Consider the following 20253-nt stretch of genomic DNA (forward strand, 5'->3'; position numbering starts at 1 on the left):
CTGTATTTTAAAAGGTTCAAAGAATTTTTTAAGCTTATAAAAAAAATCAATTTTTTGAAATTTCTACAGTGGTGTTACCCCTTAAAGGATTCCCATAACTATATAGTAGTTTTGAGAAAACCACGTTTAAAGTTCCCTGTACGGGACTCGTCGGGCTAAGGCTACTAACTCTACTAAATTATAACTTAAACAAATCTTAATTATCACAATTATATCCTGGTTTTTTTCGATGCATTTTATTATTTGTGTAAAATTTTTTAGAGGATTTTTCTTTTTTTGCACAAAATAATATATCAAAGACATCTTCTGTACTTCTATGTATGTATATCTATTCATATGTAGAAGGTAGTCAAAATTAATCACGTACATACGTCAATTATTACAATATATATTTCACACTTGTGAACTATACAGCTGCAGTATTCAGCGAGACAAGCAATGGAGTGAGTAAAGGTCAAAATTTCAAAGGTTAAATTTCCATCAGTCAAATTAATTTTTTCTTAGTAACAACTTATTCAAAAACAAAATTATAAATTTTATGTCACCTTCGAAAATCGAAAAAAAAAATATAAAAAATTGCTGGTGTGCCATCAAAAGAGGCTACGCCGAAGAAAAACTACCTACCTTATTTACATATCCCTAACCCCTAAATGATTGTTACAACAATGAAATCTAATAAAAAATGTTCATAAGTAATAATTTATATTTTTTTTAGTTAGCTAGTAACAGTTTTTAACGTATCTGCTGGGACTCAAATTTGTTGTTCGAAAACTTGATCCGAAAATAAATTCTACATATGTATATGAAATTGTTCTTTGACTTCCTCTATTAAAGCTATATTTAAATTTGAAAGATTGCTTTAACTTCTCCCTTAACTAAATTAAAAACTTTTTTGACATAAAAGTTTTGACAAAAGCTCTAATTTTTTTTTCGAATCGAAGACGCGTTAAATTTATTTCGATTGCATTAAAAGGTAACAAGCAACTGTTATGGTATTATCACCAGAACATCATGCATTAGTTTGTACGGAATAGATAAACGGGAACTAAAATTTGACAACAAAATCACGTCGAGAGGCAATCGAAACTGTATTTGAAGGTTAGAAATGAGTTAATTTTAATAAAGAAAAAATAAAAACAGTTTTTATACAGAGTCTTTAAAGTTTTAACGGAACTCAATAGGCTAATAGCCTTACTTGCCGCTTGAAGCATGCGTATGTATTCGCGTATGTAAGCTTTTAACATTTAGTAGTTATAATTACTAAAAAACACCATCAATGTCAGGGGGCAGAGTGCAAAAGTGTATAGTATACAACATGCATATGTATGTATAAAGAATAGTAAGCATATGCGCGTTCAAAACCTCGAATTTATTTATAATTCACGTTTAATATGTATGACTGCAAGAAGAGGATAGAGCGTAACCGCAAACGAAGGCATAGAATGCGTGTATGAATGTTACGAGTAGGCATACAAAAACAATGAGTATGAAAAGGTCTACGGTTGATTAAACATTTTCACCTGCGTTAAGCCTCGAAGAGTCAGGATAAACAAGTTCACTTCCCACAAAAAATAATTCGCTGATATGCCTAGAAGTAGAATCTCTTCGGAAATACGTACATCAAAAAGCGCAAATTGCCTTCGCAGTGCAACCAGAACATTCAGAAATGTAAAACTTGCAGCACTGATAACTTCAAATATTCAAAAATGTAATTTTTCTATAAAGCGTCACTTATAATTTGCATCAAAAATATACACTGTGCTTTTGACGCTTAAAAAAATTCGGAAGAAAATTTAATGGAAACAATTTTTTGTTTTGATTTTTTTTGTATGGAAATTTTCACTTGTTAAATGAAATTTTAAATAATTTTGTATTATACATTAATATTTTTTAGCGACTCTCTATCTGCGAATGAGGTGAACGTTAGGTTGAATTGGAGATGAGGTGCGAACCAAGAATTTGATAGATTACCAGACTTGGTCAATCTGCTAGTGAAAAATAAAATTGTGCGACCTTCGGCTGCAACGACACCGAGCGCTTTAGCAACAACCCACGGTTTCCAGAAGTTTTGCATGAATTTTTTAACATCGCAAATCGATTTGTTTATTTCTTCAATTATAATTAAATTAGAGAACTATAAACACAAATGACTTTACCATATAAAAGCATATGATTTCAAAACGAAAGCACATCTTAAAATACAAATACAAAAAAATTCAGAAGGTGTGGCCAATATCAGACCGTTAATCGACTCTCATCGATTTGAAAGAATCAGCTGATTGAGCGAATTATGCTTAGTGAATTTGGAAATATTACTTCTCCGTCAACGAATCACTCTATTCGCTTTTTGGTGGTTCCCGAGGATGATAGATTTGTCGGGTTTGCTCTTTAACGGTGGTAAAAATGAAAATTATGAAGAGAACTTCGGCTGCCACGTTACTTGGGAGATTGAGCCGAGTTCTGCACAATCATTTCACATATATTCACACACTCGTTCAATCAGTCGTTATCCAATAGCAACGAAGCGTGAGGAGCGAAGATTGTGTTGATTTTTTTCGTACATAACTAACGCAATCTTATCGCCAGCCGAAATTTGCACAATCATTTCACATATATTCACACACTCGTCCAATCAGTCGTTATTTAAGACGACAACGAAGTGTCCTTCGTTGATTTTCTTCATATATCACCAACACAAGTTTTGGTGTAAACACATCCCAAGTGACGGCAGCCAATCAGCTGACTCTGTCAAATTCGCTCAGAGATTCGGTCTGCTAAAAAGCACAGCTCTAAAAATCTTCTCACCATGGTAGTTCCGCTCAAAGAGATGTAACAAAAATATCACCGTCTTTATAAATATATGACTTGAGAATTTTATATATGTGTGTGAGGTCGCGGTTGATCCTTTCATTCAGTTTTAACTTCAAAATCTCGAAAGTTCGTTTTTCTTTCAAATGGAAATTGTAGATTATTTCACACTTGTATGTAGTGATTATTTCTGCTCTTTATTAGACTGGTTACCACCTAAGCGATTTAGGCCAATTTCAACAAAGAGCACGGGTCTTATCCGGAGCTTTGCGCTACATACTTCTCATTGGAATGTTTCTTACTCTGCGGATCAAAACCCAGCGCGCAACTGTTTTTGGGAATTCAAATAAAGTCAAGCATTTATATGGTGCCGTAGCCGAATGGATTGCTGCGGGACTACCATTCGGCGTTCAGAGAGAACGTTGGTTCGGATTTCGGTGAAAGACCAAAATGAAGAAAAAGTTTTTTCTAATGGCGGTCGCCCCTCAGCGGGCAATAACAAACCTTCGAAAGTATTTCTGCCATAAAAAATCTCCTCATAAAAAAAATATCTACCCTTCGGAGTCGGCTTGAAACTGTAGGTCACTTCATTTATGGAACAACATCAAGGCACACGCCACTTCAAGACATAGCCAAACCAGCGCTTAAATAGGCGCTCCATATATATTTTAATGTGTCCTTAAACCGAATATGTCAGTGTGGTTCTTCCCCCTTCCGTTGTGAGCAAAGACTGCACACAAGTTGATTACCACATTTCACACATGGGTTACTCACTTTACCTATAGTGCACGAACGTGTGGACGAGAGTCGAGATTAAGTTTGGTTATTGCATACTCTGGGGTGCTTCTCTACTATGTATATCTCATTGCAAAATTAGATTAGAAAAAAAAATTTCTTTTAAATAAGGCAAATGTTTTTTTAAATTTTAAAAATTATAGTAATATTTAAATCTAATACGTATTTATTTTTCAATTATTCTTACAGTTCCGCAAGAGCGTTTCCGACATTCTGAATGACACGCATGATGATTACTACCTTCTGCGTTGGTTGCGTGGTATGGCCAACGTTTTATTATACTTTCATAATCATAAAACATATTTAAAATCCGTCCTTTTTGGACTAATTCATGCTTTTCTCTCTTTTTATCAATCAAGCAAGAAAATGGAATCCGGACGCGGCCGAGGAAATGTTGCGTGCGGTAAGCTGGTCATACATATTTACACCCGCGCGCACTGTTGCACAAGAGTATTATAATTTTGTTCACATAACGGTTGTTTGTCTGAATAACAAAATAAAGGAATCAAGTTAGAAATAAGCATTTGGGTGACTCCATGTCGAGTGATCCAAGTATTTACGGCATTATTGTTAAGTCTTCAAAGAATTGGTTTGCTTGAGTGCTTTACAAAAATTACTAAGAAAAGATGTATTTTTCTATTTCGAACAAAACAATATTAAATATTTAATTATAAGAAATGTAAAAATTGATTTTTTTGGGTTCAACATTTCTTTCACAAGTGAGACATTTTTCATCGTCCATAACAGAAACATCATTTTTTTCTTTTTCAACTATTAATTGGTAAATAACCACCAATTTCGCATATTTTGACTACCAACAAATAACTAAGTATCTTGGACAAATGGTAATATGTGTACCAAGTTTTCATTTTTACTTGAGTTATCGTGCGCACGGACGGACGAACTGGAAAAGCTAAATCGACTCTTCATCATTCTTAGCATTTTGGTAATATATGTGTTTATATCTATCTCGATTCCCTAATGCCTAATTTCCGCCGTTATATGAACAAAATTATAATAACACGGTGCTACAAAAAAAAAAACGAAATACACCTGACAAATTACACACTGTAGGTTGTTTATATGGTCGAATAATGCATAAAAATATTTTTGTTATTTTTGTTGTACCCTCCAATTTTTATTTATTTATAAAAAACCGTTTTTTTAGACTTTGCGCAGTAATCTACGGATATCTCAGTCATTTTTTCACCCATTTTCAATATTTTATATGTTTTGAAAATGATATTGTCAGACCTTTCAAATGATGTAGAACAAGTAATTATTCAAACTAGTTAGTTCTGATTTTTATTTGATTAAACCTGGAGAAAGTGTTTTTTTTTATCATTTTTTTAACTTTAACAATTTTTTATTGCATAATTTTACTACAAAATTAAAGATGTTTGTTAATATTCTTTGAGTGCATTTATTAACGAAGAAATGTATTACTTTCAATAATCGGACAAAAATTGCGTAAACTGCGCTAGTTTTCCGTAAATAGAAAATATGGGCCATCATGTGTATTGCAGTGTGTAAAATGTATTGGAGTAAAAAGAACAATCATACACAATCATTTTATATAAATTTTTTTGTTGATTTTACATACCTAACTTTTTCTAAAAATGTTTACCCGACCTTCGTCGTTTTAAAGAAGAATCGCTCGTCTCGCGTTTGAGCGACCAACAGTAATCCGCCAACATATGTATTTCGTTTTTTCCGTGGAAACGTTTTTCAATTGACGCAATTTCTTGATGAAACCTTTCCCCTTGTTCATCGCTGACTTTCACTATAATTGCGCTCAAAGTGAAGATTGTATGCTTCAACCACGATAGTATTTGTTTTTAATTCACGGCGATGTTGTTTATCAACAAATAAACCGCAAACGTAGCAGAAATTATTGCGTTTGTCACACATCTTTAACTAACTTATAAACAATTTTAACAAAAAAACACACTTGAGAAAAACGCGATTTTGGAAGAAGGAGATAAAAAGGCACTGCCAATCAAAGACTGGTCTAATAGCTGTTTCAGACTATGGTGCGTTTCGTAACTATAGGACACATAACATGAATATTTAATCTTTACTCCAAAAATATGTAGGTACTCTGTAAAAATAAATGAATATATGGAATAATACCGTTATTCTTCTTAGTATCAATAAACAATAATTAATTTAAATCGTTTTTTAAGTAAATAAATATCAATATGCCACGCGGTTCAAAACTTACCGAATTAGAGAGAGGTAAAATTACTGCGCCTCAGAAATCGCGCGAAAATTATGTCGCAAAATTATATAGAAACACGTTAACCTTTCATTTGTAATTTATGATAAATTGTCATTGTCAAACATTTATTGTCAATACATAAAGAATGCAGTGATTTTTCCAAGTAAATAATCATTAAAGACAAAAACTATGGTTCCACAAATGGATAGATATTCAAGGCATTTTTTTCTATTTACGGAAAACTAGCGTAGCTTACGCAATTTTTGACCGATTATTGAAAGTAATACATTAATTTCTTCGTTAATAAATGCACTCAAAGAATATTAACAAACATCTTTAATTTTGTTGTAAAATTATGCAATAAAAAATTGTTAAAGTTAAAAAAATGATAAAAAAAAACACTTTCTCCAGGTTTAATCAAATGAAAATCAGGACTAACTAGTTGGAATAATTACTTGTTGTACATCATTTGAAAGGTCTGACAATATCATTTTCAAAACATATAAAATATTGAAAATCGGTGAAAAAATGACTGATATATCTGTAGATTACTGCGCAAAGTCTGAAAAAACGGTTTTTTATAAATAAATAAAAATTGGAGGGTACAACAAAAATAACAAAAATATTTTTATGCATTATTCGACCATATAAACAACCTACAGTGTGTAATTTGTCAGGTGTGTTTTCAGTGTTGCACCGTGTAACCTTACGCAAAAGTGTGCGCGGGTATAAAAAAACTTTTCCTCACATTCAAATCAAAATTTTCAAACAATCAATCTAAACTTCTGAAGTAAAAATGGAAATTCTCAAAAACACTGAAAATTGTTAAATTAAAAACAAAAGTCGAAATTCCAGTAAAATTCGCATATTTTTAACCCAAATATTTTATAGAGTTTGAAGACACGCGCTATGTGGAATGTGGACAACTTGGAGAAGTGGGATGTACCTCGCGCCCTGCGTGAATATCTACCTTACGGACTAATTGGTTACGACAACGAAGGGTCCCCAGGTAGGTGAAACGATCCGTTAAAAGTTGGTTGACAATTTTTTTCTCACAATTATCACAGTTATCGTTTGTCCATTCTACAAATTCGATATTTGGGGCATGCTACACTGTGTCACACGTTTCGACTTCCAACGTTATTTGGTGCTACTATTGGAGCGTTTTATGCAAGCTGGCTATGAGCAGAGCAAAAAATATGGCCCACAAGCACGTCAACTAGTAGTCTTCTTCGATATGGCCAACTTCAATATAAAGCAATATGCGTGGCGTCCAGCGGCAGAGTGTGTTCTTTCAACGGTCAAGCAGTATGAGAGCAACTACCCCGAATTGCTAAAAATGTGCTATATCATCAATGGTAAAAAATAATATTAGCTCTACTTGTAATTAGATTTTGTAATAGAGATTTGTTTTTATTACATTTACTGCATTTTACAGCACCCAAACTTTTCTCGGTCGCTTTCAATTTTGTCAAAAAGTTCCTAGACGAGTACACAATGAGCAAAATAAAAATCTACAAGACCGGCTCAGATAAGTGGAAGGAGCCGCTATTCTCTCATGTGAGCCCAGATATATTTCCAAAATGTTTTGGTGGAAATTATGTCGATGAGAATGGAGATCCCGATTGCAAATCCAAGGTTAGTTGGTCCAATATAAACGAATGTGTAAAAAGGTGAGCCGCCTTATAAGACAATTAGGGGACAAATAGGGAAGACGAATGTCAATCAAAAAATGCTTCAAGTTTGATCTTGCAGATTTTGCAAGGTGTTGTATTTAAATAATTTTTTTTTTGTGATATCCGGAAGTTGAGAAAGATCGTGCACATAACAGATATGGTTATAAAAAATAATTTAGAAACCACCCCATTTCTCACAGTTTTATATATAATATTATGTTGCGGGTATGGCCAATTGTCTTTAGTGAGAGAAATTTGTTTCGTAATTTTAATTGTTAAATTTTAATTGAGATTTAGAATACAGGTACACTTCTGAACTTAAACTTCTATTCTAAAACTTAAACAAAGTCGTAATCAGTGAAATTTTTCGATTGAAGAAAGTCAGCACTTCCTAACGTACATTTTTTTCTAGAAACAAATTGTAATTTGAAAAATTTTGATTTTTCATATTCGCAATATATAAGTAATATTTTTTGTTCTTGTTCACTCCTTTCGGGAGCATAGGGCCTCGACAAGGCTCAGTCTTGCGTTGGTTTCGTTAATCAGCTTTTGATTTCTGACAGGGTAGGTGATTAGCCTGTCGCTACCAGTCCTAAGTAATGGGAATGCCCTCCTGTCGTTGCTTAGGAACAATGCCTTCTTACTGCTTGGAGCGCTATCTGTGTCTCACATTTTTTTGGCAGAAGGATCGCACAGATAGTTGAGGACCTCGCTAAATTTCGTGTGTCTGCGCTATTACCGCGGTCGCCTGCTTCCCTTTGCTGGCGCCACTGATGCAATGTGTGACTGTGGACAGAAAATATTTATTTACAAAACTGGTCTGATGATTTTTCAAATAATCACTTTTTCTACTCCAGCTAAGTTACTTGGTTGTTTAATAAGATTTGCGGTTCGATAAGAGAGGACGTTGCTACTAGCCTACATTTTTTTAATTTTTATTTTTTTTGTTATGTTGGTACACTCTTCATATGAACGTATGTCGGATTTCATTACTATCTGTCAATTCATACTTTTTTTACAAGGCATTTAGTATCGACGTGTCACAATATTTGCTACAATGGAAAAAACCAAGTATCGTGCGGTGATTGAATTTTTATTTTTGGAAGGTTTAAAAGCAACGGAAATTTATAAACGAATGTTGAAAGTGTAAAAGAATCTTTCACCGTCAATTAGTACAGTAGAAATATGGGTCGCTGAATTTAAGCTTGGTCGTACAAGCCTTCAAACCGATTCACGTCAAGGACGTCCAAAAACAGCAACAACGCCAGAAATCGTAGAAAAAACTCACGATATCGTATTGGAAATTCGTCGAGTGACTGAAAGAAATTTAGTACAAACCGTAGGCATCTCATTGGGCAGTGTAAGCAATACCCCCTGATCAGAAAGTAGTGGGAATGTTTAAATAAAACAAAACAGAGTTAAATTTCAGGCAAATTTATTTTATCTCCTTCAAAATATGACCCGCCTGAAGCAACACACATGTGCCAACGTTTAACACAGCCATCCATGCACCCCTGGTAGTCCGACGAAAAGATGGCCTTCAATTTCTTCGTCGCATTCTCTTTGATCTTCTCTATCGACTGAAATCTCCTTTCACGAAGTGGTAACTTCAACTTGTTTGGATATTTGTCTTACAGTCCTACCAACATAAGAAAAAAATATGGAAATTCGACCCTCTCAGCAACATTTAGATCGTTTTCGAACATTTAGATCGTTGTGTCGTGTCGCCATTTTTTTTGGTTGGTGAGGTAGGGTTCAAAATGCCTTCGCACTTACAGCGACCGTCGTCTACTGCATCGTGTGGTGTGGCCACTAAAACGATCCCTCCTCTCCTTCTGGGGAGACACCCTTCTCGGAACTGCTTTCTATATTACTTCGGGAGGGCCCAGAACGGCATCCATAAAGGACCAATTCTATTCACCCACGTCTGGTATCACCATGATCCTAAAAAGTGGTGTGAACCTGGTTCTTCGGATCCGAAAATCGTGGCCAGAAATCGGCCAAGAAGGTGTTAGCATCAGTCTTTTGGAATTAAAGTTCGAATGGTTGGAGTATTGCCATTCACCAGATTTTGCCTCTTGCGACTTCCGTCTGTTTCCAGACCTACAAAAAATGCCTGCGTGAAAAGCGTTTTTTATCGAATGATGAGGTCATAACAGCTGTGGAAGCATATTTTCCAGCCCTTCCAGATTCTTACTTCAGGCATGGAATTTATAAATTGGAATCTCGTTGGAACAAGTGTACTGATGTTCAGGGAGACTATACTGAATATTTGTATATTGTGAATATTTTACACCATAAAATTGTGTTTTCTATCGAAACGCAAAACTTGTTGAACAACCTAGTATCTGCAAAACCGCTCCTTTAAGCATCGAAAAACATACGTCTGACAAATTTTATTTTATGTTCGAGAATAAAGAGGAGTTGTTTGATGCCAAATCTTTGCAGCCTTGATGAATCGTCCAACCCAAAAAAACTGCATAAAAATGTTCTGGGCTTGAATCATATTTATACGCGCGCAGAAGGGTGCATATAATACTTTTTCCACATAACGGTTGCATGTAACAGTATAAGGAAATGGAGATAGATATAGAAATATGTATATCAAAATGACCAGAATGATGAGAGGAGTTGATTTAACTATACCTGCCCGCCCGTACGTACGATAACTCGAGCAAAAATCAAATATATTTCATTAAGACACATATTTCTCTTTGTCCAAGGCACGTTGGTATTAAAAATATGCGAAACCGGTCAATAACCTGCTCCCCCGTTAATTTTTTATCAAGTAAAAATTGCCTAAATTCGGACATAACCAAGATATATTTTTTCATATTTACATTTTAGTAAAATACAAACAAATACAATTTGGATTGACAAGTGAAGTTGTATGCGAGTATTAATTATTCGATACGGGCCAAATTTAATACTTTTTACTTGCTTCGATATAAATTTCTCAAGTCAATATAACTCAAAAGTAACTCTTATGAAAAAATATTTTAAGTGCATTTAAATACGTACCAGATTTGGCTTAACTTCATTAGTATTGCACAATTAATACAAAATAAATATACACTTACGTACAAAATAATAGAATCGCGATTTTTGACGAGTTTTTCCTTTGGATTTTTCTTAATTTTCATACGTATTCATAAAAATATAGTTCCTACAACAATGAATGCCATATAAATAAGGGTTCAACCTTTGTACAAAATTCGAAATTCTTTTATATGGGAAAAATCCCTTAACATCGTAGGGGGGAAAAATTTTCAAAAATCAGCGATGTTTCATAATCTCCTGAGCATAAACCGAATGGACTATAAAACTGCATATCCAGAACTTTTCTAAAGATATTGAATAAAAAGTTCAAAATTTTGATGTTAATTTTTTTTGTTATGTAATAATTTGTGTGAATTTGATATAACTTCATAACTTGCCTTTGATTTATATAATATTTGTTGTAGAATAAACTGCATTTTGATAAAAAAAATATAAATTTAAAAAAGAAAAAAATAAATAAAAGAAAAGTAGTCAAAACAGGTCAAAGTATGGCGATGCTATTATTTTGTCCGTAAGTGTATGCCATAACTCTATAAAAAATACCTATAGTAATCTTAACAATAATAGCAGTAACCAAAATTTTCAGCATGGAAAAGTTACTCCGGTTGCGGGAGTTACGCCACAGATGAAAATATGTAGTTTAAGTTTTAATATTGGGTTGGCAACTAAGTAATTGCGGATTTCGCTCATAGATGGCTTCAGTTGGATTTTTAGGTTTGCAGACGTAGTACAAATGTAAACTCACATTTTGTTATTTGATAGTTGGCAATTCAGCTGCCAATCAGTAAAAAAAAGTTTTTTGAGCGGTTGCGTAGTTTTCGTTTGGCGTTCGTTGAAAAATGGAAAATCAAAAGGAACATTTTCGGCATATTTTGCTTTTTTATTTCCGCAAAGGGGAAACCGCATCGCAAGCTCATAAAAAGTTATGTGCTGTTTATGGGGGCGAAGTCTTAAAAGAACGGCAGTGTCAAAATTGGTTTGCCAAATTTCGTTCTGGTGATTTTTCACTCAAAGATGAAAAACGCTCTGGTCGTCCAGTTGAAGTTGATGACGCCCCAATCAAAGCAATAATCGATTCGGATCGTCACAGTACACCACGTGAGATTGCAGAGAAGCTTTATATATGCATTGAAAATCACTTAAAACAACTTGGCTATGTCCAAAAACTTGATGCACGGGTTCCTCACGAACTGAAAGAAATGCATTTAACGCAACGGGTTATTTACAACAATATCAAGCGGAAAAAATCGTGGAGCAGGCCAGGTCAACCAACTCAAACAACATCAAAAGCTGAAATTCATCAAAAGAAGCCTTTTTTATCAGTTTGGTGGGATTACAAAGAAATTGTCTACTTTGAACTCTTACCACCCAACCGAACGATCAATTCTGATGTCTACATTGAACAACTAACGAAATTAAACAATGCAGTTAAAGAAGAGCGGCCCGAATATAAAAATCGAAAAAGTATTGTTCCATCATGACAATGCAAGGTCACACACATCTTTGGCCACTCGGCAAAAGTTATTGGAGCTTGGTTGGGATGTTTTGTCACACCCACCATATAGTCCTAACCTTGCACCATCTGATTACTTTTTGTTTCAATCTTTACAAAACTCCTTGAATGGTAAACATTTCAATAATGATGATGATATCAAATCGTACCTGATTCAGATTTTCGCTAATAAAAACCAGAAGTTTTATGAACGTGGGATTATGATGCTGCCTGAAAGATAGCAAAAGGTCATTGATCAAAATGGGCAATACATTACAGAATAAAGTTATTTAGTACCATCAAAAAATTGTCTTTGATTTTCTAAAAAAAATCCGTCATTACTTAATTACCAATCCAATAGATAGGTCGGAGAAAAGTCCTACACGGCGTATAAGTGATATCCCGCAGAGCAAAACAAAACCAAAAATTAATAGTAACAACCGTTTCTACACCACCAGTGCTACGAAGCTTATGAGCACACTAACGGAACGGCCCAAATGTATAAGTATCTGGCTGTCCGGCCCCGTCCTCCGTGATATTTGACGGGATTAGAAAGAATATGATTTTAGTATATCCACATTAGGGCGGGTCGATCTAAAAAAAATCGCTCATTGCTCTGTGAAAATCGTATTCTAGGGATCAAAATAAGAAACTTTGCCGAAGGAACCATGCCTCTAAAACGATTTCTGATGTCCCTAATATAAAAATATCACCATTTTTGGCCTTTACATGAAAAAATCAGCTAAATGGGTATGCTTTTTCTTTATTTTTATTTATTTATAATAATATCAATTTTTCTCTTAAGAAATTTATTTAGTCAGAACATATGTAAATGAAAAAATTAATTTAAGTGAGTTATACTCGTAGAAAAGAAACTAAAAAGTTCGACCAAAATTGGGGGACATCAGAATTCGTTTTAGAGGTATGGTTCCTTCGGCAAATTTTCTTATTTTGATCCCTAGAATATGATTTTCACAGAGCAATGGGCGATTTTTTTTGCCTCCCCACAAAAGACACTAAAAGTTCGACCCAAATTGGGGGACATCGGAATTCGTTTTTTTTAGAGGTATGGTTCCTTCGGCAAAGTTTCTTATTTTGGTCCCTAGAATATGATTTTCACAGAGCAATGGGCGATTTTTTTGCCTCCCCACAAATCGACCCGGCCTAATCCACATACAAGTGAAGAAGTACTAAATTCGGTCCGGACAAAATTTTATGCACCCGCAAACGTTTTATCAAAATTTAATTTGGGTTGATTGATAATTTTCTTACTTGTTTGCACTGCATTTTCTTTTTTTTTTTTTTTTTGCTAGTGGTGAGCAACAGATTGCCGATATTTTGTTGTTATTGCCAATGTGGCCGGTATTTTCGCTGAGAACGTAAGGCTGGCTCATAAAAAGTAGCGCAGCCGCAATTATTGAAACTATAAACACACTCAGAGGCACATACGTATTAATACCTACTCAATGCATTAAGCAAAATCGTACTTACGTTCTTACAATATTCATATAATATGCATACAATGTACAAATTTTGATTCTTCCTTATTACTTTCAGATAATTTGGGGAGGTAAAATTCCTCAAGAAATGTTTGTGGAACAAAACGATGAAGATAATGACAAGGATTATAGTGAGATCACGATAAATAAGGGCAACAAACTCAAACTAGACTTTCATGTTGATGAAAAGAAAGAGGAAAACTTAGTGCTGTCGTGGGACTTTCGCACCTTCGACTATGACATCAAATTCGGCATATACAGCATTGATAAATTAACCGGTGAAAAACGTAGCGAAGTGGCGCTTGGCACAGTTTATTCCAACGAAATGGATGAAGTGGGCTTCATCTCAACACGACCAAATACGACATGTAAGCGCCGTTTCTGTATCTTGAAACAAATAAAATATCATTGAAATTTGTTATTTCTTATCCAGATACGGTGGTGTTCGACAATTCACACAGCTACCTGCGTAGCAAACGTTTGCGTTATTGGGTGAATTTAGTGTCCGAAGTCGATGATATTACAGAGCTCTCGGCGAGAGTGCAAAATACGGATATAGTCTCGAAGAATGGTAATTAGGACGTTTGAGGCGTTACGTACATGACAAACAAGATAGGATCAAAGGATCGATATAAATGTGATAAGTACAGGTTAATGAATGCTACCAAACCAAATATTCAGGCATGTTCCACGCACAGTATATCGAGTCATAATACACTAATGTATGAATTATTGAAAGCCAAACAAAAACAAATACAAAAGCGTATATGTAATGTACTTATAGCAAACCTGCATTTTATTTGCTAAGATAGATAAACTCATTTGTTAATTAAAAGAACTATTGAATGAATTGAAATAACATGCTATACTTGTATATATATATATGTAAAAAACAAAAATGAAATAAAAAATATATTAATAAAAAAAAAGTTGCCTCTGTGAATAAACTAATGTCTGTCTATAAGAATATACTTGCATATTGCGGAGCATAATTTTGAAAAAAATTAGTTCAAAGCTAAAATAAATATAGCTAAGTGTATATGTAAATACCTGCATATATATGTAATAGACATTTGTGATACTTCTAATATACAATCATCTATATTTAGCGCTTAAATTCTGCATATATGAAAATATATATATTTTTAGTTATTAGACATTATTCCAACTGTTTATATAATCAAGCAATCTTAATAAAAGTTGTATTCCTCTCTCGTTATATATAATTTATTTTCAAACATTTCATTACAATATTACTTAACCTGCATTATCTCCTTGGTAATTTGTCACAATTTGTCATTGCCACTTTTGTGTGTAACGATATGCGATATATCCAAAATATTAACATAAAAATCAAAATGTAAAGGCCGGTTAATTTGTGTCCCATCTGCTTTCCCTATAAAATCCTCGAGTAGTGATCATTGCGCATTAGTCGCCGTCTGCACTGCCAGCACAGTTGCTATTCTTGTTTACCGTGCGGCGTTTACGCCTTCATCACTGCGGGCCTTGGTTCTGTGCCATTTGCGGGTAACCGGGACCTACCGGCGACGGACCCATTTGTCCCATTTGCTGCATGGGCGAATGCATCATTGGATTGGGGCTGGAACCGACCACTTGTCCGACTTGTGGTCCGATATTCTAGCGTTAATAAATGAATTAATATTGGCGTACAATTAAGCTTGAAATAAAAACTAACTTGATTGGGTGGTGGTACATCATTGGGAAGCTGAAGATTGGTTAGCAGCTCCAATACCGCTGGAAATAGGGAACACTGACCATGTTGCACACCGAATTCTGTGAAACGACGCAGTGATGCACTGACAGCATTCATCGATGGCGATTGTACTTGTTCGCGTCTCTCAACCAGTTGCGTAATATTCGAAGTCAAATCGTAAACCATAGGCAACAGCAGCGATGGGCTATCCTTCCACTCTTTCCCTTTGTATGGGATGCGCGTAATTTGCAACTGGAAAATATATTTACATTAAATGTATAGAAAAAATTCAAGGGCAATAGCCGAAAGCCGCAACGTGCAGCTGTATTGCATTTATTTTTAGTTTCAATAAATTTTATATTAAACTAATGAGGCAATTGGAGAAGGGGTAATATCACTTACGAAAAATAGAATCTTCAGTTTGCAAATGTAAATACCCGGAGTTCCAATTGGTATTATTGCTGCTGATGGTGGCACTCGCATACAGAATTGCAATGCCCATTTTAATTGGTCACCCATTACCTCCGGTTTCAGATCAAGCCGCATAATTTGCACAAAGTCTTTGAGCACCTGGCCCGGACAACTCAGCACACGACAAAAGGCAGTCATAGCGTTTGGTCGATACGGTGGTGACACTACACGCAAATCAAAGAACTGTTCCAGCACAAGCAAATCGTCGGTACTCAGCTGGAATGGTTGCTTGCCGTCTTGCGTAGGCGGTGTAGGCAAATGCTGAGCCTTCAAATGCAACGATTCCATATGCATCTGATTTAATATAACCTGAAATTGCAGGCCGTCCACCTTGAACAATACCATACCAGGTTCGTTGGAATTAAGTGGAGTAATCGACTCGTCGCCTTGAATGTGGCGCTGCAACATGCGGCGCATAAACACACAACCCAAGAAGCGTTCTAATGGACTAATTTCAGGACCTGTAATATCTTTATTGGGATGAGGACTTGGACGACAGAGCGTTTCCAGCGCTTCGTGAGTCAATAGCGTTGGTACGGCACCCGCCCATGACCGATTTGAGGGCACACGCGACATCGCTGATGTAGTTCCGGTATTGCCACCAGCGCCACCGCTTGGTTTATGTTCCGGACTTTGTCCCGGACGTGGTGACGGCCGCGGCATACTGGGTGAGCCTGGCCAATTCGTATTAGCCGGCGACATGGCTGTAAACGGTGAATCCTGATGTCCTTGCATATATAGCGTATTAGGGCCAGGGCTATGCACCATATGAGGGCTTGGTTGTGGATTCAACGGTGATGATGGCATAATACCACCAGGTGAAGGATGTGGCATGTGATGTGCCGGCGGCGAAGTTAAATTGAAATTAGGGTGGTTTTGACCGCTACCGCCTCCACTGCTAGCCGATGGATGTGGGCTTGCTGGTGTGTGGGGATTTGAGCTGGAAGGTGGTGTATGTGGCGCGGGGAAACGCAAACCGCTATCACGTGGAGACTGTGGCCCACGCATACCGCCACTCGTAAAAGGCGATGAGCCGCCAGCACCTGCGCCAGTCACACTGCTAGGACCACTGTAATTGTCTTCCATACCCAAAGGAGATGGTGGATTATCATCTTCACTTTGGGAGCGACCACGATAAACGGCATTTTCATCAACGTGTTTCAATAGGAAGCCCTGAAAACGAAAATCATTATATTTTAAAAATTATTAACATAAATATGTTCTATGTGGCAGAGGACTCACTTTCAACCCTTGGATAGGCGTAAACTCGTCGATTAAATTGCGATCGAAACGAGAATATGCGCCGTCTCTAATAGACACTAAACGGCCGCTGCGCATGCGTATCTCCAGACAATAAATAGCTTGATATGCCAACCGTATAAGACACGGCGATTGTGGAAGTATGCAAAAGGACAAAATCGGTACTTGTGGACGCTGATTGTTGGAATAAAAATAGAAATTCATATGATTAAATTTTATAAGAATAATAAATACGTACCGGAATGCCTAGCAACGGTATTATAGGCAACTTAGCGATCGAACTCAGCGGATTGTAGGTTTCATGCAGTATTTGTACCACTTGTGTAAGATTGTGCTGACGATTTAGATGCGAGGATAACTGATCGCGCATCATAGAATGGGCATTCACTGCAGATATACCGCCCACGTAAATTAGTCGGAAACAGTAAGATTGTGCACACCAATATATATTGCAAGTCACTTCTTTCTTGGGCCCATAGCCCAGTAGAAGATTCATATAATTGTAAGACTTTACACTAACCATGTCGGAGAGATTCAGACATTCTACAAACAAAATTTGAGTAATTAATAAAATAATTATAAAAATCCTACAGTTGTTACGCTTACTATTTTTAATATGCTCGGAGAAATTAAAAACTAAAGTGTACAGATAGACAATCTTAGACCAATCTCGCAATAAATCATCCACTGTTTTTACAAAATCGTGGTTTGCCTGCTCGTACGTCAAATATACGGTTCGCCGATTGCCTTGTTCCTTTTGGTGCGTGCTTTGCAGGGGCGTACTGTAAAATACAAATTCCACACCCCAATTCCGTATTTGATTGGATTTATTCATTTGTGAACGAACAGAGATCGAAAGCAAACGCTTCATTAGGTCATTCCAAACAGTTTTTTCAATGCCTGGAAGTGACGTAACGGTTGGATTTTGCTGAAAACAAGAAGCAACGAATCATCAAAAATCTTCTACAAACAATTTGTATGTTGAAATTACTTTTTGCTCTACTGGCGGCTGGCCCGGCATAGGTAGCGATAGTATTTTCAGCACCAAAGACGTAGCGTTAGCCTCCACTTGTAGACCACTATGCGGTATTTCCCGTCTCGACAACTCCTGCGCCAAATTCAAAAATGGTATCTTTTCATCACACATTGCAATAACGTGCGCTAATTCCGGAATAAAATAGGCTGGGTAAATTGTCTTCTGTTGTTTGGCAGGAGGTCCCAGATCACTATTCCATTTGCGCTTGTGTGGAGGCAATTCTTTGTAAGAAATTTAAAAATGGATAAAAATTAATGTAAATAGAAAAAATAATAAACTGAAGAAAAACTCTATAATGTAAATACCATCGACATCCGTCCCTGGCCCGTGTGTGGCGACAAAAGTATCGAACTCAATAAGGCGCAGCAGCTTCGTATATACTTTCGGTACCTCTGCACTTACTGTTGGTGGATGTGGAGGTGGATTCGAACTGGAAACTAAACGCGTATTTTGGGCTTCCTCGGTGGTAATATCAGTTTCAGTTGTCTGATATGCGAGAAACCCCAAATGGAATGTGTATTCCATTTCATTGGGCATATTGGGTTTTTCCTTTAACTGAACCACCTATAAAAACGTATTCATTAATTATGATTCTGTTTATATAATAAAGTAAGGCCACTTGCAATTATAACATTAGGATGTCGATGCAGTTTAACGTAAATTTTATGTCGACCGGGTTGCATGAGCGGATTATCGGGCAACGTTAAGAAAGGCAATGTCTCTGTTGTAGCCGCTGGTAAATGTTGCAAAGTTTTTTCGCATCGACGATGTGTTATCCAAAATCTACATCAGCACACAAAAAAAAAAGATAAAATAATTTAAATTAGGCACATTAAACACATAAAGGCGAGCAGATATATGCACACCGCGACAAAACGAAGTGAACGCAATTTTTTTGTAACACGTCAAAAAAACAATTATAGAAAATCAACGCACTTTTTTAGCGTCTTCAAACTTCCACTTAATTCTACTAAACTTTAAAAGCGCATAGACTGCGTCTTTCTAGAAACTCTAATTAAACTCTATGGAATTGGGATTAGAAATTTGTGGAACTTTTGTCATTTTTGTATAAAATTTTAAAACTTAATGTATATGATTTTTGTTAGAGAATATGCTATAATACTTGTATACAAAAATAATGAACATACAAAAAAAGTCAAAACTGGAAAAAAAATTTACGCGAGTTGTGTGTATCTCAGCATACATTTAAAGTACATTTTTGAATGATTATGATATTGTTATTGTTATTGTAGCAGCAGAAACATTCCCCATACATATATATGAGGAATGCTGCTGCAGTGACAGTCCTTCACCAAATATAAATCCGGGTCGTTCCGGTTACGTAGCACCGACTGTCGTGGGAACGAAGGATTCTGATATCTTTTTATTCACCTTAATTCCGACATAATTTGTTGCAATTTACTTCGATCGCCGTTCAAACAAGCCTGCATTTCAGGCACTATCGGGCAGTCCAGATGCTTTGGCACGTGACATCTTAACATACCAGTATGAGTATCAATTGTTATATGTACTTGTTCGGCGCGCAAGCAGGGTGTCAACACTGGTACTGTCAAAATAGCTGGCGTACCTTGCAGATTAACTATCACAAGAAATATGGATAACAAATTAATACATTCTCTTTAGAGTTTTGATTATTTTACGAAATTACACTTACAATCAACGTCTTTTAAAAATGATTGATATTCCAATTTTAGATCATTGAGTCGTGAAACAGAACGTATATATACAGTATACACAATTAAACGTTCCATAGAAAGGTGATCAGATCTTACGGCACGATCGGCTACCTCTGCTGATTCTTTTGCGCCCAACGAAGGTACATGTACCACTGCCAATGGTCGCCCAATTTCATTGGGATCTGATTGCACTGTTAGGCGATAACCCAATTCAGATTTTGGATCCTTACTAGTAAGTTCGCGCCAATATGAAACTGTTATTTTTACTCCCGGTACATATTCTTCTACGTTAATGTTATCGTCCAAGCGTTCATAGCTGAGACGAAGCGTTTGTGTGTAAAGAACTTCTAACTGCAGAGATTGACAAAAGTAGTGCAGGCAATTGTAAACTTCGCTCAATGCATTTGGATTTTCTACCAAGCGTGCTTGTATTAATTGGTGAATATAATTAACTTGAAGTTGATGCACCAATGCTTTGCCATCTAGAAAACAATAAAGAAGAAACATAAGAATAACTTCGTAAA

The 20253-nt window shown here is 35.9% G+C and overlaps 2 protein-coding genes across 4 annotated transcripts in view; one reads left to right on the forward strand and one right to left on the reverse strand.

Annotated features, from left to right (window-relative positions):
• The window catches only part of LOC129243078 (SEC14-like protein 2), a 40143-nt gene extending 25499 nt beyond the window's left edge, over positions 1–14644 (forward strand). For all 3 annotated transcript variants that reach the window (XM_054880178.1, XM_054880177.1, XM_054880179.1), the window contains exons 3-9: positions 3793–3862; positions 3963–4006; positions 6716–6833; positions 6892–7182; positions 7263–7462; positions 13610–13919; positions 13985–14644. In XM_054880178.1, coding sequence (XP_054736153.1) covers positions 3793–3862; positions 3963–4006; positions 6716–6833; positions 6892–7182; positions 7263–7462; positions 13610–13919; positions 13985–14130 — 1179 coding nt within the window. In that variant the 3' untranslated portion in view covers positions 14131–14644. The remainder of the gene's footprint in view (positions 1–3792; positions 3863–3962; positions 4007–6715; positions 6834–6891; positions 7183–7262; positions 7463–13609; positions 13920–13984) is intronic.
• A 101-nt stretch (positions 14645–14745) lies between these two features.
• On the reverse strand, positions 14746–20251 carry LOC129243077 (mediator of RNA polymerase II transcription subunit 14). The gene is made up of 11 exons (XM_054880176.1): positions 19708–20251; positions 19425–19632; positions 18656–18815; positions 18338–18596; positions 17988–18253; positions 17603–17924; positions 17235–17539; positions 16979–17170; positions 15668–16909; positions 15248–15517; positions 14746–15189 (listed from the first exon to the last, which is right to left on the reverse strand). The coding sequence occupies exons 1-11, from the start codon at positions 20234–20236 to the stop codon at positions 15046–15048; spliced, it is 3897 nt and encodes a 1298-aa protein (XP_054736151.1). The 5' UTR covers positions 20237–20251; the 3' UTR covers positions 14746–15045.
• Between the last annotated feature and the right edge of the window lie 2 nt (positions 20252–20253).

This window comes from Anastrepha obliqua, chromosome 3, assembly GCF_027943255.1.
Source record: "Anastrepha obliqua isolate idAnaObli1 chromosome 3, idAnaObli1_1.0, whole genome shotgun sequence".
Taxonomy (NCBI): Eukaryota; Metazoa; Arthropoda; class Insecta; order Diptera; family Tephritidae; genus Anastrepha; species Anastrepha obliqua.

Coding starts and splice junctions, on each gene's coding strand:
- LOC129243077 (XM_054880176.1), bottom strand. CDS start 20,236: ATGTTTCTTCTTTATTGTTTTCTAGATGGCAAAGCATTGGTGCATCAA. Junction 17,925..17,987: donor AGCCGCCAGTAGAGCAAAAA/GTAATTTCAACA, acceptor TCTTGTTTTCAG/CAAAATCCAACCGTTACGTC. Junction 17,171..17,234: donor TACCGTTGCTAGGCATTCCG/GTACGTATTTAT, acceptor TCCAACAATCAG/CGTCCACAAGTACCGATTTT.